The following is a 23,563-nucleotide window of genomic DNA, read 5'->3' as shown; positions in this document are numbered from 1 at the left end:
GGGGGGGGGTTGTTGGGTTTTTTTTATTAAAAAAAAAAAGGAGATAAGATGATGGATTTCACTCTTTAGTTATGTATTTCTTAATTACCTGTACCGAGAACAAAGACACAAACCTTCTAAAATCTTTAAGAGGTTTGGGTTTTTTCTTATGAAGTTTGGGATTTTCTAGCAGTAGTGTTTCCCTTTCTGTGCCAATTAAAATGGCTCTGTTTTGTAACTGATAAAGGTGCCTTTAACACGCGTCCACAACAAGGAGCATTGTGTGCTGTTACAATTGTTCAGTAGATGCCCAGTCCCAGACAGATGGTGCTTTATCCTCACGCTCTCTTCAAGACAGCATAATGCATTGTCCTGTCAGGGATTAATGGAAGTGCCACTCACATTAGATGCTAATTCTGGTAGCAACTCTGTTGCTACAGCTACTGCTTGCAACTAAGGCTTGAAGGGGGCAGTCCACACTGAGGAGAAGCAGGACATTCAGAAACCAAAGTGAGGAGCACAATGCAAGAACCTACGCAGAATGAAACCTCATGGTCAAGGGGAAAGAGAAGTTTGGAAAGGGAGACAAAGATGATGGCAAGAAAGAAACACAGAGAAACAGTAGAAGAAAAAATGAGGACTGAAGATTAAGGAAGAGAAAACAAAGATTAGGAACCAAATGGGAAGTTAAAGCAAAAGATCCAACACAAATGACAAAAGCACCTTTTCTCAGTAACAGCCAACACATCACGTCATCAGAAAATCAGGACTAGAAAGGTGCCCCATAATAGGGAAGAGCAGCTGGAACACAGGACAGAGTGATGCCAGTGAGGGTAGGTTATTCTACAGTTGAATCTTGTCCCATTGTGCACCCCAAAGCATTATTGCCTTATAAAACTACATATTAATGTTCAACATCTTAAATAAGCACTTGAGTACTGATTATTAATGAAACCAAGAGTCTCAAAATTGACTCCTGGATATCTACTCCAAGAAAAATATACCAGGAGAGGTCTGCATAAACACCATAAAAGACAATTCAGAGATAAGTTTCCAGCTCTGTTCTGGATCCTCCCTTTTCTGTTTAGATAAGAGATTTCAGATCCAAGACTAATTTTAGATGCTTCCACACATGCATAAAGCGGGCTGAGAAGCACCTAGGCTCAAAACAGCTTGTACTACAGCACTTCTGTCACGTTTTCCTTCTAGAACTGTGGTTGTTTACCATGGTCTGTATATGGCATAGTGGGAGAGAGGAAATCCAAGTATTGGGCCTCTCTTTCTGAAAAATCACTGGGGCATGTGAAATCTTTTGTGTTTGAGAGAAGCTCCTACATATTTACATGGATGACAAATCTAGTTAGATACTCCACACAAAACTTCTAACAACTAGCGCTATCACATCACTAATTGGTCAAGGGAACATAGGCCTTTCACTCTGCATTTCAGAGGAGGTTTCTTATGGGAGAAAGGGAAGAAAGGGGAGGAAGACGCTATTCAGAGATGTTTATCAAACCTGAAAAGCCAGACCCTGGCAGCAGATGGTAGATGGCAAACAGGAAGATTTTGTGAACAGTATAAAAACAGTGGAAAGAAGGAAAGCATTATGACAGTGGGAAATACTAAAGTTTAAAGATATACAAGGAAATACATTTACACTGTCTGTCGCTCCATTAGCAGATAAAAATGGAGCAATAGAATAAATGCAAGAGAAATGAAAAAGCAACGGTAGTCTATCACTAACAAGCTTATGCACCAACAAGCAGCCTGAGTCCAGGTCTTGAAATACTATATTAGAACATAATGTTTTCAAATTTCTTCTGAGGGTTGGAGAAATGGGGTATACTGTTAACTTCTCACAAGTCTCCAGTACTTTATATTAAGAAGCTGTGGTCATGGTAAAAAGCAGATGAACTATTAAACAAGAAAACTGCCTCTGGTTCACAAAGCCAATGAGCTGTAAATCACGGGAAGTTGATAGGGTACACCAGGAAATTCAAACTGTATACTTCTGCCATTCTTGTGCTCTTATTTGTCAGGGGATCCATTGCTATCAGACACTAGGAATGGACTAGATTGGTTAGATATATCTTTGGCCTGACACGTTTGTCCGTTTTTATGACTTTCTTATAACTTTCTTCACTAAGAAATGACACGTCAAGGAGATGGAAGAGAATTTATTAATGACGATATGTTTGACAGCCACTATACTGGACTAAAAAGATCTTGGCTGGAGCCAAGGACAATGTAGGCTGATACCTAACTCGTCACTCCACACTCCAAGTGCACATACTTCAGTGACATACTTCCAGGCTCGGACCTCCTTACATCTCCATTTGCAATAGTCCTTACTATTCCCCATGTGAACCTTTCTTGAATAATACTTATTGTACTGTCCAGAAATTTTGCTGATTGTGTAACTGTGTACAAATTAAATGCCAGAAGAAAATAGATTTTTTTTTTTTCTTTTGTGGTCCAAAATAATATTCCAGATTCAGAGCTACATGATGAACTTTCCCTGTCTCAGTTACAATCTCCCTTTTTTTTTTTTCCTTCATTCCTTGTGCAACTCTGCTGGTGCAATTACCACCTCACTTGCAGTATGCCTCTGGATTTCAGTACCAATGCAACCATACTTTAATGTACTCTAGAGGGATATTTATACCACCTAGCTCTAAGCACCTAAGTTGGTCATAGTTATTAAGCAGCTAGTTACTGCAAACTCCCTCTTTAGTCCATAGGGAAAGATCAGATCCTTCAGTCTCCTTCAGAGCAAGTATATTACCATAACCTGCAACTCTTGCTACTCAAGCCATGAGATTTTTATATGTGGAAGCTCCTAGCAGGACTAAATTCCACACCATGCTACCAAACTGATTTTAGTGTTAACCCAAGATAACTTGGGTTCAAACCTTTAAACACAATCCACTCTCCTCTGCTACAAAGGTGCTGTCCTCTAAAAGTTGTAAGAGATAGGCTCATCTCCACAAAAACCATGTATCGTCCTTTAAGCCCACATATAATTTTTCATAGATGAAGCCCTATGCAGTCGTGTGAATAAATTGCAAACGCTTGCAATAGTTCAGTTTGCTTGAGCAAGGTTAATTTCACAAATAACTCAACACAGGCTTAACTTCTGCCAGCCCCAACTAAATGAACTAAATGAACAAGCACTTGATGTCTAGCAGTGAACAAAGTTTGAGCAACATCAAAGTTTCATTTTTATAAAGTCATTTTTCTCCACCACAACTGTGTTAAAACACAGCTTACAGCTAGTCTTTAGTCTCATTTTTAATATGCTATTAGTACCTATAAAACACATCTTACCTTGATCTTCTGAAGAAACCGGTGACCTGGAATAAAACAACAAAGTCCAGTCAATCTTTGGTATGGAAAGGCTACAAATAAGGTTCAGTGTCACTGTGGGGAATAGAGTATGGAGGAATTGGAAGGTTTCATTCTTGGGCTAACTTAGAAGGGAGGGCTGGAAGGCATCTGACAAGAAAAGAGCAGAAAAGGGCAAAGACAGAGAGCAGGTTCTGCCGACCAGAATGGCCGTATGGAGTCATGTCCATGAGACAGCTGGCAGCTGCACTGTTAAACACTCATGCCAAGACTTTCTGTAGGTACTTGGCAGAGAACTTATCGACTACTGTTACTGTTGGAAATAGCTGACTTTACTGTTCAGAAAGTCCTCATCCTTCAGAGATTATTGAAGGGACCATAATTAAGTGTGGGCCAGGAGGAAACCTCACAGCTAGGGGTAGCTGAGGAAATTATACCTTCAGAGGAACTTGCAGTCATTAAGATGGCCATTTTTCTTATGAGTCAATGTGGTGGAGGGCATAAAACACCAGTCATAATTAATACTAGTTCATGCCATCTTCACAAAAACAACATAGACACACATACACACACACAAAAAAAGTGTCTGGACAGATGTAACTATAGTAAAAAGCAACACAGCAGCAGCAACACAAGAGTTACAGGATACCCTAACCAGTGGCTTAAGCCTCTGACAATACTCCAAGAGAGTGAGGGGTTATAAAACATGAGGGACCTCTCAGTGCCCCTGCTCATGAGCAGAAGGGCCCCACTGAATTCCAGAGATTTGTGTCACAGCTCCCAATGCTCAGGATCACACTCCTCATCACTTTGGTCAGCACCCACAACAAAGGAAACTAAAGAGGTGTAAAGTATTGGCCCTCCATTCTTCCCTTTGCTGCAGTAGCTTGGCTTAGCAAAACTGGGGCTAACTGTACTGCCAAATCTGGGATGTGCCTTGGTTATTTAGACCAGATTGACAGCACAGAGTGGATTGGACCATTGCCTCAGCACTTCCCCAGGAAAGATTTTCAACTGCATATATAGCCTTCCCACCCAGGTAACAAGGAGTTTGTTCCTGCAGTGAATGGGACAACTCATGCTTCCTTTCCAAGATATATTTAATTTTGCACCAAGGTACAAAAAAATAACGAATTACTAAAGATTTTAAAAATGTTAGTGTTCCCAGCAAACAGATCAAAGCTGACGTAAGAAATGCAGCCACCGAGGGTGAAGGGAAAGGAAGGAACAAAGAGGAAAAGAACACAGTATATTTAACTGAGTCAGCAGGGGCTGGGGGTTGGAGGGGGGGAAAAGAAGGGTTGGAAACCCTGGATTTAGAGGAATAGAGGAGCTGAGGAAGGAGTCACAATGTCATTCCATAACAGGGGTCTGAAAATGAAGGTTGAGGGATTAGAAGCAGATATGCAAATATGTAGATGCAAACAGGAAAGATGGAAAGAAAAGAAGGAAACTTTCCTAATGAGGTATGCAAATTTTTATTTTTGAAAAAGAGAGAGATTTGCAAAGAAATAGAGGAGAGAGTTACAGCACAGCTGGAGCAGTGGTCACTGTGAAAGGAAAAAATGTGATTGCCCAATTAAGATTCTGACTGTGCAAGAAGCCAATGTGTCTGTATGGATCAGAATTAATTAATCCTCTACTCCCATTAAATCCTCTGATTGCTGCTGAACATCCTAGGCATGTATCTTGCTCTGCTGCCAGCCAGGCCAGCTCTGCCCTTGCACTTCAGCCATGTCTGTGGAAATACAGAAGGAATGCAGGTAACCCAGAGGATTAGCAGGCATCACTAGAACTCTGTCCCACTGCTTTGACCAGTTAGTTTCAGGTCTTCCTCCACAACCCCCAGCAGAAACCCTTCTCAAGGTCAAAACTCAACACACCATGTTTCCTACAAGGTTAAACAGTGCAGAATGGGCCATATCAAGAAGTGCAAATTTTTAGGTGCTTAACAATATTTTTACATGCAGGAGTCATACCAGGTTCCTTAACTCACGTATCCTGACTCTCCACCCATTGCTAATGCAGTATCCCACAGCATCAGTAGAATTTATTCCTTTGTTTCTCAACTGCAGCGTTCCACCACCTTTCAGATCTTTATGTGAAAGAATAAAATAAACAGTACAGATTATCCTATAATTTGGCTCTTCTTTATGCCTGATAAAACAGATGTCATTAGTTCCTTAAAGCAGCAACAACAGGAGAGACACTATTACAATACTGCCTTCTTAATTAAAACATTGAAGGGAGGAATGAAAAATATGTTTGTGCATATTTAGTGTGCCCATAATTAGTACGTATTTTTCAAAATGCTACTGACATGTACCTTTGTTGCATGCCTTCAACACAGTGGTTGAACAGTAAGAAATCTAACAGGTACTACTGTTGCTGCTAGCAGTGTTTTCACTTGAAAGACTTCATCAAGCATCTTTTGGAACTGTGTAGCCTGGTATCCTGAGAAAATAAGGTTTATATAATCACAGCGTCTTGGTGTGTACATATGCACCTTTGCCGCACCCTAATAAAGTCTGAGCTTGTTGGCTCATTTCATCCATTGTTAACAGAGGAATTGGAGAGACAATTCCTGCTTTCACAAGGAAATGCAATAGCATAAGCTTAAAATTTCCGACATAGCTGCAAAGCCACCAAGACAGGTTTTGAATATCTCAGCTACAGGAAAGCCTCAACAAGATCTTCCACCATTGGTGGAACCAAAGGTTCAACCACAATAAACTAGGCTTCCTTTGTTCCACTACTGACAGAAAGTATTTTGCCAAAGAGTGGAGAGGACTTTTAACATTCTCTTATAATTTCAGGCCATATGTTTCAGCAGGGGGGAGGTTTTCCAGAGCGTTCAAGTACTGGCCTAACTACACAAAGGGGAGTCTTGCTTGTAACAATGTAAGGAAGCGAGGCTGCTGGCAAGTCCACACGAATAGTGTTGGACATTTTATGCATTGTCTGGTCTACCCCATGCTTACGATAGGCTCCAAGGGAGGAAAGAAAGGAAGTCTAATGACCTGCTCTAAACCACATACACTCAACTCCACAGCCACAGGGGGCTTTCCTGACAGCAAAAAAATCCAATGGATGCTCATATTTCCGGTCGCACATCTTTCTCTCAGGTCTGTCAGAAGTGTGAGGGATATATTGTGGCAGCACTGGTCACCAGACTGGTGTCCTGAGAAGGGATGATTCTCAGCTGCTAACATCCACACAGTAACCATCTATCTAGTGCCTGTCAGCTGCCCTCAGAGTGTGATTCTAGCTGTGTGTTTGACTGTCATAAAGAAGCAAGTTATCATTCCCACAACCTTTATGCCTTAAAAAAAAATACAGACAGGTCAGAGATATTTCAGAAGAACTAATATGCTATCAAGAGCTGTGGTCCCACCTGGGTCAAAAGACTTTGCCAAATGAAATCTTGAAGAGATTTTAATTTGGTTAAACAAAACAAAACAAATCAAATGCCTAAAACCTTCAGAAAAAGATTTAGGCACTGCAATATCCTGTTCTTGGCCATTTCAGAATGGAATCGCTCATTTTTCATATTAACTGTTACTTGTTTCTGGTTTTATCTTGCTGTGAAATTGTAGAAAGAAAGGCTCATCACCTACCCCCACCACTCCCAAGAGAGTAAAGACAGGCCAGATTGTCTATGATTGGCTACATTTCCAGAATCATGTGATTAAATTAGCAGTTCCACCAACAACGCTCTTTTCTCATGCATAAGTACGAAAGGGAAGCCCAATTTAAAATATTTTCACCAAAGGCATTAATCTGACTTTTCCCCTGCCCTGATCTGACAGATGCTTTATGAAGAGCTATTGCTGTGGTGACTAGTTAAAGGGAAGACAAATATTGCTATGACGATAGGGAAGGGGATCAGAAGGGAGGAGGAGCGAAAGTATGTTATCACCTCTGTTTGCTTTTCATGCTCTTCATACCTCTCCTCTCGCTATAGGTCCTGCAGTAGTGTTCTCCTGTTGCAGAGTGGCAAGCTCTATTCAGAAGAGAGAGCAGCACTTGCAAGCCTCAGTCTGCAAGGGGAAGCTGCACATTGCCTGTTCCACCATTCCTTATGCAAGCAAAGCAGTACCTTTTGTGCTTAACACAAAATGCACAAGGATCTCCCAAGAAATGAGGCACACATATTTAGAAATGCATAAAACAGCCTGAATAATAATGTAAAAAGCCCCTACTCATACATTCACTAGATGCTTCCAGCAAATTGGAAGACTTATGATACTGAAGGCATGAGATATGCCCACCTAAAACAGCACTGTGCCTCAGAGTTAACGGTCTGATCCAAAGCTCACTGGAATTTTTCCACTCACTCTTACAGGCTTTGGATCAATTGCTGGCAAAAATCGTAATCCCCAGTATAGCCAAGACAGCCTTCAGTATCATACAAGCCTTCCCCAGACAGCCAAACAGTCACAGCTGTTTCCAAGCACACTCTCCAATGTGCAAGCACTAGATTTATTCAGCACTGGAAGGGTGGAAGGGGGAATATTCATTTCTAAGGAGGGAAGGGCAGGGACTGTCACAATTTTGAGCCTAGTCAACTAAGGCTTAGGAACCTCGAGAAATACAGCCTGCCTCCAGCAGATGAATTCTAACAAAATTTCAGCAAATGGGTACATTATTCATGAAGACAAAAGCCTCTGGAGAAATAAACCCAGAGCTGATGTAAAGCAGCTATTTTAATCAATAAACCTGTAGCAGAAACCATCTGCACCAGGCCTATTTAAAACCAGCCATTTACAATTTAAAGGCCAAATAACAATCTGTGTACAGCAATTCTGCTGGTTTTTATGACCATTCCCCCTTTTCCCTGCTTAAGCAATGTATTTCTGCAAACTTTCTAATTCAGCCTGACAATAGCTGCCTGTAACCAGGGGAGGGAAAGCGCTTTCAGATTAAACCTATTCCTTCTCATTTTGTGTATACATCTCTTCAGAACTGAAAGTGGCATCTCTATTGGGATTTATTCATATATTCTCTGATTGTAGTAGAAGAAAATTTTTAGCACATAAAGTATTTTTAAAATAAATGTGAGGAAACCCCCTCATTCAGCACTCTGTATCAACGCCTCTGGGACTGGTGAGTCCCCTGCAGCCCCAGCTGCCAACAGTGCCTCATATCTTCCTGGCACAAAGGCAGAACTGCTTTTTTTCCTGATCCCTCATCATCTCCTACTTGGAGGTGCCCAATAAGAGTTAAAGATAATGTTCAGCCTGGGGATCACCGTTTTCTGCCATGGCACTTGATGAAAAATAAGAGCCTAAGAATTACTGAGAGCTTCCCCACACTTCCACTCTGACCTGATACACGCCCAATTCAGAGTGACCTTGAGAGCCTGGAGAAGTGGGCTAGCAGCAACCTAGCAAGCTCAACAAAGGCAAATGCAAAGTCCTGCACCTCAGGAGGAATAAATGTATGCAACAAGACAGGCTGGGGGCCTACCACCTGGAAAACAGCTTTGCAGAAAAGGATGCAGGGTGTTAGCGGAGCACAAGTTGAACATCTGTCAGCAGAGTTCCCTGCAACAGTGAAGGCCAACAGCATACTGGGCTGTATTTGCAAGAGCACAGCCACAAGGTAGATGGTAGTGATTTTTACCCTCTATTCAGTACTTGTGAGACTTGAGAACAAGACAGATATCTTCCAACCCAAAGCATTCTATGATTCTATGATTCACAAACTGGACTGAGTTCCACAAAGAGCCATGGAGATGGTGAGAGCATATGAGGGGAGACATATGAGGAGAGGCTCAGGGAGTTGGGTTCATTCAGTAAGAAGAGAAGTCTCAGGGAAAATCTTATTGCTGGCTTCAGCTACCTAATGGAAAAATATAACGAAGACAGAACCAGAGTCTGGTTGAAGAAAGAGGAGGAGAAGCAACAGTCAGAAGTTGGGATGTGAGAAATTCAGATTGGATATTAGGAAAAACTTTTTCACCATGTGGATGGCCAAACAGGAGAACAGCTTGTACAGAGAAATTATCAAATCTCCAGCTTTGCAGATATTCAAAACTCATCTGGACAAGGCTCTGAACAACTTCATCTAACTGGACCTATTTTGAATGGAGGGTTGGATTAGATCATCTTCAGAGGTCCTTCCCAACCTAAATTTTTCTGCAATTCTATGAGTCTCTTTACAAAGCTTTCTGCTTTTACTATCCCAGCTTTCCTGTCATTCTTTCCTCTCAAATATTTCTCATAGACAATGGCCATACTGCCTCTCACACATGGGAAAACGTTGACAAGCAATGCTCCCTGAATCTAAAAAATTCCATTCAAGTTATTTATTATTTTGCAGAAATCCATTTGGACACATCCTGTTAATCTGTAACAACAATCTGGAGAGCCTAATTTTTTCTAATTCTGTTAAAGGCAAAGATCGGTACATTTTCTAGCATCTCTGTAACTTCCTTCTGCAGCCTCAGTCTCTACCTGCACACAAACCATTGCCTCAGGCTGTTCACAAGCAGTCAAACGTACAGGAACGTAGCCTGGGGCTTCTTAGGAAAACAAGGGCAGCTCAGATGTATTCCTTGCTGTGTCTCAGGAATATCTGTGACCCTCATATTGTTCCATATCTTTTCTCATTCCTGTCTAACTTTTTTATCTCTTACCATTTCTCTGTCCACTGTAGAATGCTTTGAATGAGGGCTTGGAACACCACAATGCCGCTATACCTGAAGTTGTACTGACACCCAGAGGAGTTGTCTGGGAATTGCTGCTTAACAAGGGAATAAAAGATTTTATTGCAAAATCAGATGTAAATCCAAACATGCTTAACTTTGATTTAAAAAGAGAAGAAGAAGAAGAAGAGAGAGAGAGATGTTCTAACATGTTCATCTTGAAAAAGATACTTCTACATTGGCATCAAGGTCAAAACATGACCTAAGAAAGCTGGCATGTTATTTCCTTGAAAAAGAAGGTATTTCCAAATGACCAGCAGGATCACTGTAGGGTGATCGTGGCTTGTTTGGGGTTTTTTTTTCAATACTTGGTCTCTCTTTCTCTTATCACCACATGACACTACAGTATCTCAGGGGAATGCAAGACATTCATTTTGAAGAGGGCCTGATCCAAACTTCTTTGAAATGCTATTCTTCCATTTCAACATTTGAATTAAATCTTCAAAATCCTCACTGACCTACTTGTCAATTGCTTGATGAATTTGGGGAACAAAAAGCAAAGGAAAGGCAGTAGCGGATGTGGCTCTAACCCTAAAAGAAAGAGAGATCTAGCCACACCATGTAATACTTTGGTGAAACAGAATGGAGGTCAAAGGACTGGATGCTGTTTGAAACAGCTCTTTATTAAAGAGACCTGGGACAGGCACTAAAGGGGCTGGGTCTACACACTGCCTTAACATCCTACATGAAAAGCAAAAAAAGATGTTAGGTGCAATCAGGCAACAAATTATCTGACCTCTTTCATCAAGAACGGATCTGTGTACTTTTACTTTTTCTGGAAAAGCATTAACCCAGAGATCATTTTGCTACGACTTTAACTTTTTATTTAACCCAGAGAAAGGAATTATTTTGGTAACTGCAAAGCCATGACAACAAGCACATCAGGTATACTCTGATTCAGAAGTCACATCCCCACTTGGCCCTCAGGCTAGATGGAGATGAAGCACATCAGCTGCTTGGTATCTCAAGACACCACCCAAATAATCTTAGGCCAGTTTGGGTTTCTAAACAATCTAGAAGCTCCCCTAGGTGGTGTGTTTGTTACCAGAAAGCAAAACAGTGACTCCTTATAAATAGTCTTTAGTTGTTTTGGGAGAAGAGAGACTGAAACACAGGAACCCCTCAGAAACAGATTCTTGCAATTCTGTTCATAAATATGCTGCCTCATTTTCACAAGTGCTAAACACTAAGCAACCCTCACTTGCTTGCTATCTTTAAAAAAAAAAAAAATCACCTCAGTAAACGTGCATAACACACAGGTCCTAAGCAGAGCAGAATTGCTGAGCCCTTTACACTCCTGCTATAGAGTAATGAATGGAGAATAAAACTTGTAATGGGCGTTTCAGATATGGGTTTGTGCTGCACTTTTAGACACCTGGCACAGAAACAAGAATCTAGGAGTCAGGGTTACACTGGCTCCAAGCCACCTCTGGCTCTCTGATTTCAGCTCTTGGCATAATTTAGCCAGGTCCGTCTGTCCCTGCTTGCCCATAGGCAACAACACTGCCAGGAACGTCAGCAAGGCTATGTGTTATGGCCCCACTCCTCATGTATTTCTCTCTCTCCCATGCACACACCTCTGTGCCAGAACTGCTAAATGCTTGCTCAGTCTCAGCTACTGAGACAAAGCTGTGGGTTTTAGTGCTCCTTTCCCAGCACAGAGGAGCAGCAGGCAAGCAGGAACAACTTTTCTCCCTCCCCATTTGAAAGCTTTTAAGCTTTCCGAAGTTTCTCCTCTCACCTGAGAAATCCTTTGGCAGGCATTTTAAGAAGGGACAGCACCTTCTACGTCCTGATGTGTAAATCTGCAACCAGATGACTAGGACAGGCACCCTAGACATGGAAGGGCAAGGGCAGCTCCCTGCAGAGCAACCATGCCAAGGTGCACAGCCTGGGGAACGTGCTCCCTGTCCCTCAGCAGTTCCCAGGTGAACCAGAGAATCTCTCCCCAACCCAAGCACACTAAACCCAGCCCAGGTTCACAGGTACTTTCTGTTTCAAGCAACATTTTCCAGAAGAAATGAAACTCTTTTGTGCACACCTCTGCCAAGCAAAACCAGCTCACCAATATATTTTTCAAGCAGCCCTAGTGAAAAAACTTACTTTTCATTCAAGGAGTCAAGTGAAGGCTCATGTCAAAATATTCCTCCCAGACTCATCCAAACACTCTGAACTTTGTGGGTCTAAAATACTAAATTGAGAACCTCAAAAGATGATGTATTTTCACACGACTATGCTTTGTCTCTAGCTTTTTGTTGCATGGTATTTTGACACTTTCCAGTTTCCAGCCACAGCTGAAATCTGAACATGCAGATATCTGAAGAATTAGAGAAAGATAGCAAAGGTTTGACTTTTTGGAATTTAACACTGTCAACTCAGGCAAAGTAGTACTTCAGTGTGATAGTCTAGAGCAGTTACTTTACCAAACTACATTTCTATTCTTTTTGCAAGCCTGTTAAACGAGAACTTAGGGATATGAATTGGGTATCAATAAATACAGTCTGAATTCTCATTATGAGATGTCCTAGTGTGAAAGCTTGGACACGCTATGTATACCAATGTGTGTGTTGCATATGTACAGGACTGTGTTTCGTACCCATGCCCTGAAGCTTATTAGTTTTGGCTTTGATAAAACAGCTTGGTACTGAGTGAGAGCACATTAAGAACCAGTCGCTTCTCCGAGCAGATGGCAGCTCCTTATGGCAGGGACAGAGCACATGGACACAGGCTTGCTATTCCTGTGCAATTCTCAAAAAAACTGGGGCCAGGATGGGGTTTTTTTTGTCTTCCTTCAACTCTTACAAATAAGTAACAAGTACACACAAATACAGACATACATACTACCTAAAACTACAAGCTTCACTTCTTTTCCAACTTTTATTGGACTGGAAGCCTGCCATGCCAGAGGATATTCACCCTATATTTATAGCAGTGCTTAAAGCAAGCCCAGAAGAATACAGGCTGTCAATCATCCTATATTACACTAATAAACCCAGCTATCCCCTCTTCCAGTGCCTTTAATGTCACTGGGGGCATGGGTCTGCTATTTCCGCTCCATAAAGCTGAAGAGAGGAATATTCACATTCTACAGTGGCGTTGTAGGCTCCACTCTCTCCTCTACCCTTCTCTTGCCAGATGCAGTTACCACATGCCTGGCGCTTGCAGGAAAGCATTAGGCCCTAAAGATCAAATTATCAGATGTCATTTTCTTTTACCCAGCGAAATGGAAAACAAGGGTACAAGAAGTGACTGTCTTGATATGTTCCCCTGCCGCCTTTGCTGCAGAGCTGCTTTACTTCTCTGCAGATTCTGCTTCTCAATGCAGGGGCTAAAGTAAGCAAGCAAGGATGGAAGCAAATGGAAAAAAAGGAAAAAGAAAGCATTGTAACAAGAAAAGAGAAAAAAGAAAGAACTCTGTCATTTCTGCCTTGGCTATCAGGCAAAGAGTGGAAAGCAGATTTATAGCTGTTATGTAAACAACTTAAAGAAAACCAAGGCACCCAGCTATCTGTACTCTGTCAACATCAATTTCATCCTTTAAACACACTCCAACAACAACAAAAAAAATACATTCCACTTGGAAAACTCTTTTTCATCCCCTTATCTACTGGAACTATTCGGAAAGCATTTTCAAGCTAGGTGGTAGTTGACTTTTTCAGCATCTGGGTAGGTAGGTCCCTTTGTCAAGCACATGTGTATTCTGTTGCTTGAAATCACCCCAAGGAGAAGAGGAGAGCTGGACTGCTTGCATTTCCCTTTTGGAAAGGAGGATGCCGGTCAAGAAGCAAGATCTCTCTAAAGCAGCCAATTTGTAATCTCATAGTGTGTGGGAGTGTTTTGCATGTCACTGTCTGCCAAAATAATTTGTCAGCAGGGTGAATCTCCTCAGCTGTGCATCAGGTGTTGAGATGCTACAAAAATCATTAAAAGCCCTCATTTTGAGTGCTCAGGGGCAGGTGGGTGGAAAAAGAGGAAGCTAAAATCCCACCCAATCCACTCTGGGGAGCTACATTCTGAATAATAAAATTATGTGGTAATAATTACTGATGAGAAAAAAAAAACCAACATCCTACGGGATGCAGTACAGGATGTACTCTATTTCCGCCACATATTGAAGGGGCAGAAGCACAAACCCACCTCATCAGATGTGCCTACTGTTGTTAAAACCCCTTAGCAATTCAGCACCTCAACAGCAAAGGCTGGAGACTCAATTGTGGAAGAAAACACACACTATTTGCATTGCACTCACATACACAAATAAGGCCATACACATGCAAATCTAAACCAAATTCTGATTTCTTCCTTTTCCAATTACTGTTAACAAGAGCAGAAGCAAAAGATGATGTCTTAAAGCTCAGTATTACTGGGAAAGGAGGATGTGTAGGACTGCCAGAAGGATGTGTAAGTACCAAATACTAATGACTGTTGCAGAAATTTTAATAAGTAAAACCCATATTTTTTTCTACACCCCACTTCTCTGTAGATAAGGCCAGACTTTGGCAATAGCGACATAAAAATTCTACTAATTAACAGGGGAAGAGGCTATTAAATGAGGTTTTCCAAATATTCAATCACTTAAAGGTAACACCAGAAGTTGCTGAAAGTTCATGTTAAACAGTTTCCAGAACCATCAATTCTTGCTCTTTGTAAAGATCCCTCAGGTCTGGTGGGTGCAATCACCACAGAGCCATGGCTCATCCCCTGACATAGCAGGGACTGTATGTGGTAACACTTTCCCTAGTCCTGCTTCCATATCTTCAGACATTAGAGCAAAAGGCCAGGATCTTCCCACGCTCAGAACCATCCCTGAGATGGTACCAACATGGCTAAAGTAACGCAAAGCCTCTTGAATCCTGAGTTGAGAACGTCTGTTCTCATGCTTACCTCACCTACACAGTCTGTACGTGATACACTCAGGATGTACCAAAACAATCTCATGTGGGCCAGTCTTTGAAAAGCTATTTTGGTGCCAGCATTCCTCTCCATCCCCTGTGATTTTAGCATTGTTTTCCTCTCTAAATGGTGTTCCTTTTTCCTGCAGTTGAGTCAAGGTGTGTCTACTAATCAGACATGTCCAGGAGTCCCTTCTCCTGGCTATGACAGGGATGAATCACATCACTAGAACTAGAGACATTGCTTGAGAAAAGTGGACGTGGGTTAAGTGACAATGTGGGAGATGCTCAAAACTAACTTGTGAATTAAAGTTTGTCCAGGTAAAAGTCTTATTTCCAGTTTCATGACAAATCATTTGACAAATTCATATATATTCTGCATCTACAGCTGTACTTGAGGTTGCTGTATAAGCAGCACCAGAAGGAAAAAGAAAACTACTTCTAGAAAATTTGTAAAAGCTGGACACTCAAATTAGCTTCCAAATAGTAACAGATACCAGCAGAAGTAGCTGTCCTTAAAGAAACTTTTGAAATCCCACAGGCTGCAAAGCAGCACTGGGCACTAAACAAGATTTTTCTTTGCTGTCAATCTGGAAAGAGTATGAATTTCACTGGGAAGTATTTCTGTCTGCAGTGCTACAGTCTCCAGATTGTTCTTGTATTCAATGATTGTACCACAAAATAAAAATAACTATCTTGGTTTTGAGTAGCTCTGTACTGAACTGACTATACAGAAAAAATAAGAGATTCAAACTATTTCTGGAAGGGTTTGATTTTAAAACCATAGGGATCTCACAGAGAAAACACGCTCCTTTTTTTCAGCCAAATTCAACCATTTTTAAGAGCCTTCCTATTGTTTGTCAGGCTGAAATATTTTTCTGGATGGCAAGAAATGAAGCTTCAAGACAAATTATTCAAGCAATGCCAAAATTGTGCTTGATTTTCATTGTTACATTGTAAGTTTTTATAGGAATTAGAAAGGGCAGAAATATGTCTTTTCAGAACCACAGGCACATATCTTCAAGGTAGAATTCCAAAGGAAACCAATAATTATTCCTTTTTTCCCCACTGAAAATCTCCAAAAACAATGAAGGCGGCTAAAATCTTGACGTATATGGAGAGAATTAATATTCATAACAGGAACATAAAGTACATGAAGTTGATTATTTACCACATCTGGGCACTAGAGTGTAAAAGAAAGTCTCCAGAAATGGGAGTAGGGGAAGATTTACAGCAGCAACTGAAGAAAAGATTTACTAATAGTGGATAAATTGTAGCTTCTATCTGGAATGTGCACAAGATTTTAAGTATTGTGACTGCATCACACTGACAATAGTGAGAGCTTTCAAAATACAGGACCAGACCCCACACTGAGATGCATCACTTTTTCCCACTCAGTCTCACTCAAGGAACTTGCTTTCCCTCAAAACAATTTCTTATCCATTCACTATATTCTTATAATTTTTTTTTTTCTTTCTTCAAAGTACTTTCTCTATTTAACCCATTTTTACCTTTCTCTGAATCATTCTCAGTTCTCTTTACATCACTTTTCCTCTTCACCGAGTCCACATCTTTCCTTTCACTAATGCCCACTCCTTTTTAATATCATTTTCCTAGCAAGAGGTGGAGAACTGCTTTAGGCAAAGTTTCCTCGTGCTCCACTTTAAGGTAGTAAGAGTGGCACCTTACAAGCTATTTGTAAAATCATCTAAGACAACAGAAGAGAAAGAAAAGGGAGAGTTGAGCATAAACAGACGTTGCATTTCGTTATGCTTTAATTCTATTATAAGGACTACACAGGAGCGTACTGTGTTTGTTGTTGTCCTGGTTTCGGCTGGGATAGAGTTAATTTTCTTCCTAACAGCAGGCATAGTGCTGTGTTTTGGATTTAGTAGGAGAAGAATGTTGATAACATGCTGATGTTTTTAGTTGTTGCTGAGTACTGCTTATGCTAGTCAAGGACTTTTTCAGCTTCCCATGCTCTGCCAGGCGCACAAGAAACTGGGAGGGGGCACAGCCAGAATAGTTGATCCAAACTGACCAAAGGGCTATTCCATACCATATGACGTCATGCTCAGTATATAAACTGGGGGGGGTTGGCCGGGGAGCAGCGATCGCTGCTCGGGAACTGTCTGGGTATCGGTCGGCGGGTGGTGAGCAATTGCATTGTGCATCACTTGCTTCGTGTATCATTATTATTATTATCATTATTATACTGTTACTATTAGCATTACTATTTTACTTTATTTCAATTATTAAACTGTTCTTATCTCAGCCCAGGAGTGTTTCTCACTCTTACTCCTCCAATTCTCTCCCCTATCCCATCGGGGTAGGGGGAGTGAGCGAGTGGCTGCGTGGTGCTTAGTTGCTGGCTGGGGCTAAACCACGACAGTCCTTTTTGGCGCCCAACGTGGGGCTTGAGATAACAACAGATTAATCAGAGTGTATTAAGGAGTCTGTTAACAGTTGCCGGTCACGATATTAGTTCTTCTGATCTGCACCATGTTCTTTTTTTTGCAGCACGCGTTAAAGCTTGCTGTCAGTTTGTGTAGTGTGCTATGCTCTGCAGTGATTCATGATCTTTTGCTTGGGAGGTTCCTTATCAAAGCCCTGACCTTGAGCATTCTTTGGTATTTGGGTTTCATACAGAAGTCACTACTGTACTTCGGGTACTACCTCATAGAGAGAGTTAGCAATTATACTTCTTACTCTGAGAGGCTTGTTGTGGAGGAAATACAGAATGGCACCTTTGCTGCTTTCTTCTATGATGTTTCCTCCTTCATTACAACAACTTTCCTGTATCTTGAACACCCCTGGGCTGTTAAGATACTTCTATTGATAATTCTTGGGAATGTTGTTTCCATTTTGATAAAGGTCAGTAAGCAGTTTAAAAATACCATCCAGAGATCTACCCCAAGGCTGGATAGTTATGAGTGGCAGGGTGTGTGGGATTGTATGCGCAAGTACCTAGGGCAGTGGGGACCTCCAGTGTTTTGGAACTTTACCCCTGAACAAGTGCAGAATCCTGAAGAACTAGTAAAGTATTTGGAAGAAGTATGTTCTCACCCTGGCAACTCCAAAGAGACACAACTCATTGCAACATGCTGGGGACTGGCCCATGCTTATAGAGCCCTGTTTAACACTATTCAGTACCCTCAAGGGAAAGAGAAGGTCTCTGGATCTGATGACAAAACAACAGGCACTGTGGCTACTCCAACCACAGCCACAAGCACTGCAGCTACTCCAACACCCACCACAGGCTCTGTGGCTACTCCAACCACAGCCACAAGCACTGCAGCTACTCCAACACCCACCACAGGCACTGTGGCTACTCCAACACCCACCACAGGTACTGCAGCCACTCCAACCCCAGTGGCAGGCACTGCGGCTAAACCAGAGAACCAACCTGCACCGGTATCAGTTGCCCCTATACAGAAGAAGAAATACACGAGGAAATCAGTTCGTTTAGTAAGGGATGAAGATGAACCAGGGCCATCACGAGAACCAGAGGAGGAAGAACCCATAAATGAGATGGTGACCACCCGATCCCTATCCCTGAGTGAGCTGCGAGATATGCGAAAAGATTTTGGTCGTCATCCAGGCGAGCACATCATCACCTGGCTGCTCCGATGCTGGGATAACGGGGCCAGTAGCCTGGATTTAGAGGGTAGGGAAGCCAAGCAGCTGGGATCCCTTTCCAGGGAAGGGGGCATTGACAAAGCAATTGGAAAAGGGGCAAAACCGCTCAGCCTCTGGAGGCGACTTCTGTCAAGCGTGAAGGAAAGGTATCCCTTCAAGGAGGATGTTTTATACCGCCCAAGCAAATGGACCACCGTAGAGAAAGGTATCCAGTACCTGAGGGAATTAGGCGTGCTGGAGGTGATTTACAGTGACCTGAATGATGAGCGGTTAACCAAAGACCCAGATGAAGTCAGGTGCACACAATCCATGTGGCGGAAGGTGGTACGGAGCGCACCAGCATCGTATTCCAACTCGTTGGCAATACTAGCCTGGAAAGACGACGAGGCACCAACGGTGGATGAAGTGGCTAGACAACTCCGGGACTACGAAGAAAAGCTCTCTTCCTCCCTACGGGCCTGTGTCTCGGCTGTGGAAAAACTGTCTGAAAAAATATGCCAAGAGTTCCAACAACTCAGAGAGGATCTGTCCTACTCCCCACCTGCACGGACCAGTGTCTCAGCCATTAGGAGTCAACGTCCCTATGCTCAAGAGAGAGGATATAGAGGATACACACCACGGGGCACCCTGTGGTTTTACCTGCGTGATTATGGAGAGGACATGAGAAAGTGGGATGGAAAACCCACCTCAACCTTAGAGGCACGGGTGCGTGAGTTGCAAGGAAAAACTATTAGAAAAGGCGGTTCTCCCAGGAAAATTGCAGCTCCAGTTTCCAGTGAGCAGTTCCCGAGACAGAGTAAGAGGGCTAATTTTACTTCCGACCTTGATCAGGGGACTTTTGATTCACATTTACAGGAAGTGAACAACGAATACTGTGACCAGTGTTAGAGGGGCCCTGCCTCCAGCCAGGTGGAGGAAAGGGACAACCGGGTTTACTGGACTGTGTGGATTCGATGGCCTGGAACGTCAGACCCACAGGAGTATAAGGCTCTAGTGGACACTGGTGCACAGTGCACGCTAATGCCATCAAACTATAGAGGGGCAGAACCCATTTGTATTTCTGGAGTGACAGGGGGATCCCAACAGCTAACTGTACTGGAAGCTGAAGTGAGCCTAACTGGGAATGAGTGGCAAAAGCACCCCATTGTGACTGGCCCAGACGCTCCGTGCATCCTTGGCATAGACTACCTCAGGAGAGGGTATTTCAAGGACCCAAAAGGGTACCGGTGGGCTTTTGGTATAGCTGCTTTGGACACAGAGGAAATTAAACAGTTGTCCACCTTGCCCGGTCTCTCAGAGGACCCTTCGATTGTAGGGTTGCTGAAGGTTGAGGAACAACACGTGCCGATTGCTACCACAACTGTGCACAGGCGGCAATATCGCACCAACCGAGACTCCCTGATTCCCATCCATAACCTGATTCGTCGACTGGAGAGCCAGGGAGTGATCAGCAAGACTCGCTCACCCTTTAACAGTCCCATATGGCCAGTGCGAAAGTCTAATGGGGAGTGGAGACTAACAGTGGACTATCGTGGCCTGAACGAAGTTACACCGCCGCTGAGTGCTGCCGTGCCAGACATGCTAGAACTTCAATATGAACTGGAGTCAAAGGCAGCTAAGTGGTATGCCACAATTGATATTGCTAATGCATTTTTCTCCATCCCTTTGGCAGCAGAGTGCAGACCCCAGTTTGCTTTTACCTGGAGGGGTGTTCAGTACACCTGGAACCGACTGCCCCAGGGGTGGAAGCACAGCCCCACCATTTGCCATGGACTGATCCAGATGGCACTGGAACAGGGTGAAGCTCCAGAACATCTGCAGTACATTGATGACATCATTGTGTGGGGCAACACAGCAGAAGAAGTTTTTGAGAAGGGAAAGAAAATAGTCCAAATCCTTCTGAAGGCTGGTTTTGCCATAAAACAGAGTAAGGTCAAGGGGCCTGCACAGGAGATCCAGTTTTTAGGAATAAAATGGCAAGATGGACGTCGTCAGATCCCAATGGATGTGATCAACAAAATAACAGCTATGTCCCCACCAACTAGCAAAAAGGAAACACAAGCTTTCTTAGGTGTTGTGGGGTTTTGGAGAATGCATATTCCAAATTACAGCCAGATCGTAAGCCCTCTCTATCAAGTGACCCGGAAGAAGAACGAATTCAAATGGGGCCCTGAGCAACAACAAGCCTTTGAACAAATTAAACGTGAGATAGTTCATGCAGTAGCCCTTGGGCCAGTCCGGGCAGGGCAGGATATTAAAAATGTGCTCTACACCGCAGCCGGGGAGAATGGCCCTACCTGGAGCCTCTGGCAGAAAGCACCAGGGGAGACTCGAGGTCGACCCCTAGGGTTTTGGAGTCGGGGATACAGAGGATCCGAAGCCCGCTACACTCCAACTGAGAAAGAGATACTGGCAGCATATGAAGGGGTTCGAGCTGCTTCAGAAGTGGTTGGTACTGAAGCACAGCTCCTGCTGGCACCCCGACTGCCGGTGTTGGGCTGGATGTTCAAAGGGAGGGTCCCCTCTACACATCATGCAACTGATGCTACATGGAGTAAGTGGGTTGCATTGATCACACAACGGGCTCGAATAGGAAACCCCAGTCGCCCAGGAATCTTGGAAGTGATCATGGACTGGCCAGAAGGAAAAAACATTAGAATATCACCAGAGGAGGAGGTGACACGTGCTGAAGAGGCCCCACTGTATAATAAATTGCCAGAAAATGAAAAGCAATATGCCCTGTTCACTGATGGGTCCTGTCGTCTCGTGGGAAAGCATCGGAGGTGGAAAGCTGCTGTATGGAGTCCTATACGACAAGTCGCAGAAACTGCTGAAGGAGAAGGGGAGTCGAGTCAGTTTGCAGAGGTGAAAGCCATCCAGCTGGCTTTAGATATTGCTGAAAGAGAAAAGTGGCCAGTCCTTTATCTCTATACTGACTCATGGATGGTGGCAAATGCCCTGTGGGGGTGGCTGCAGCAATGGAAGCAGAGCAACTGGCAGCGCAGAGGCAAACCAATCTGGGCTGCCGCATTGTGGCAAGATATTGCTGCCCGGGTAGAGAACCTGGTTGTAAAAGTTCGTCATGTAGATGCTCATGTACCTAAGAGTCGGGCCACTGAAGAACATCAAAACAACCAGCAAGTAGATCAGGCTGCTAAGATTGAAGTGGCTCAGGTGGATTTGGACTGGCAACATAAGGGTGAATTATTTATAGCTCGGTGGGCCCATGATGCCTCAGGCCATCAAGGAAGGGATGCAACGTATAAATGGGCTCGTGATCGAGGGGTGGACTTAACTATGGACAGTATTGCACAGGTTATTCATGAGTGTGAAACATGCGCTGCAATCAAGCAAGCCAAGCAGTTTAAGCCCCTTGGGTATAGTGAACGATGGCTGAAATATAAATATGGGGAGGCCTGGCAGGTTGATTACATCACGCTCCCACAGACCCGCCAGGGCAAGCGCTATGTGCTCACCATGGTGGAAGCAACCACTGGATGGCTGGAAACATATCCCGTGCCCCATGCCACCGCCCGGAACACCATCCTGGGCCTTGAAAAGCAAGTCCTGTGGCGACATGGCACCCCAGAAAGAATTGAGTCAGACAACGGGACTCATTTCCGAAACAACCTCATAGACACCTGGGCCAAAGAGCATGGCATTGAGTGGGTGTATCACATCCCTTACCATGCACCAGCCTCCGGGAAAATTGAGCGATACAATGGATTGTTAAAGACTACCCTGAGAGCAATGGGTGGTGGGACGTTTAAACATTGGGATACGCATTTAGCAAAAGCCACCTGGTTAGTCAACACCAGGGGATCTGCCAATCGAGCTGGCCCTGCCCAATCAAAACTTTTACGTACTGTAGAAGGAGATAAAGTTCCTGTAGTGCACATGAAAAATATGCTGGGGAAGACAGTCTGGGTTACTTCCCCCTCTGGCAAAGGCAAACCCATTCGTGGGATTGCTTTTGCTCAAGGACCTGGGTGCACTTGGTGGGTGATGCGAAAGGATGGGGAAGCCCAATGTGTACCTCAAGGGAATTTGATTTTGGGTGAAAATAGCCAATGAACTGAATTGTATAATATTAATTGCTTTATAATACTGTATGTTATCTCTTAACTATATGTTATCTCTTAACTGCATGTTAATATAATAATATAGTAGGTTAATATTAAGTATATAATACTATATATTATGATTGCTATATGCCGCATCAATGGTATTGCAGTAAGAATTGCCCAGCCTAAGGAAAATGAACTTTGATGAAACCATGTTGGAATGAGAACTGACTTCAGCATGCAACAGTCCAACACTGCACACCACCTGTCCTGCTCTGAAAGACTGTGATGACAGATGGAACCCAAAGTCATGGGCTAAATGAACTCAATGGACATTTTAGAGGGATGGGCCATAGACGAAGGGAATGATATCTGTGTGTATATCAAGATAGGGAAAGGGGTGGTGATTAATTGGAACACATTGGAAAGGGGAGGGCCTGTGCATGACGTAGATGGTATAGAATAAGGGGTGGATACTGTCCTGGTTTCGGCTGGGATAGAGTTAATTTTCTTCCTAACAGCAGGCATAGTGCTGTGTTTTGGATTTAGTAGGAGAAGAATGTTGATAACATGCTGATGTTTTTAGTTGTTGCTGAGTACTGCTTATGCTAGTCAAGGACTTTTTCAGCTTCCCATGCTCTGCCAGGCGCACAAGAAACTGGGAGGGGGCACAGCCAGAATAGTTGATCCAAACTGACCAAAGGGCTATTCCATACCATATGACGTCATGCTCAGTATATAAACTGGGGGGGGTTGGCCGGGGAGCAGCGATCGCTGCTCGGGAACTGTCTGGGTATCGGTCGGCGGGTGGTGAGCAATTGCATTGTGCATCACTTGCTTCGTGTATCATTATTATTATTATCATTATTATACTGTTACTATTAGCATTACTATTTTACTTTATTTCAATTATTAAACTGTTCTTATCTCAGCCC

The 23,563-nt window shown here is 43.1% G+C and overlaps 1 protein-coding gene across 1 annotated transcript in view; it reads right to left on the bottom strand.

Annotated features, from left to right (window-relative positions):
• Positions 1 to 23,563, bottom strand: part of DGKI (diacylglycerol kinase iota) — a 137,094-nt gene that overhangs the window by 26,434 nt on the left and 87,097 nt on the right. The window contains exon 25 of the mRNA XM_075705529.1: positions 3,307 to 3,332. Within this exon, the coding sequence (XP_075561644.1) occupies positions 3,307 to 3,332 (26 nt within the window). The remainder of the gene's footprint in view (positions 1 to 3,306; positions 3,333 to 23,563) is intronic.

Source organism: Pelecanus crispus, chromosome 1 (genome assembly GCF_030463565.1).
Source record: "Pelecanus crispus isolate bPelCri1 chromosome 1, bPelCri1.pri, whole genome shotgun sequence".
Taxonomy (NCBI): domain Eukaryota; kingdom Metazoa; phylum Chordata; class Aves; order Pelecaniformes; family Pelecanidae; genus Pelecanus; species Pelecanus crispus.
The sequence above is the reverse complement of the archived record's forward strand: the minus strand, read 5'-3'. Positions and strand labels throughout refer to the sequence as shown.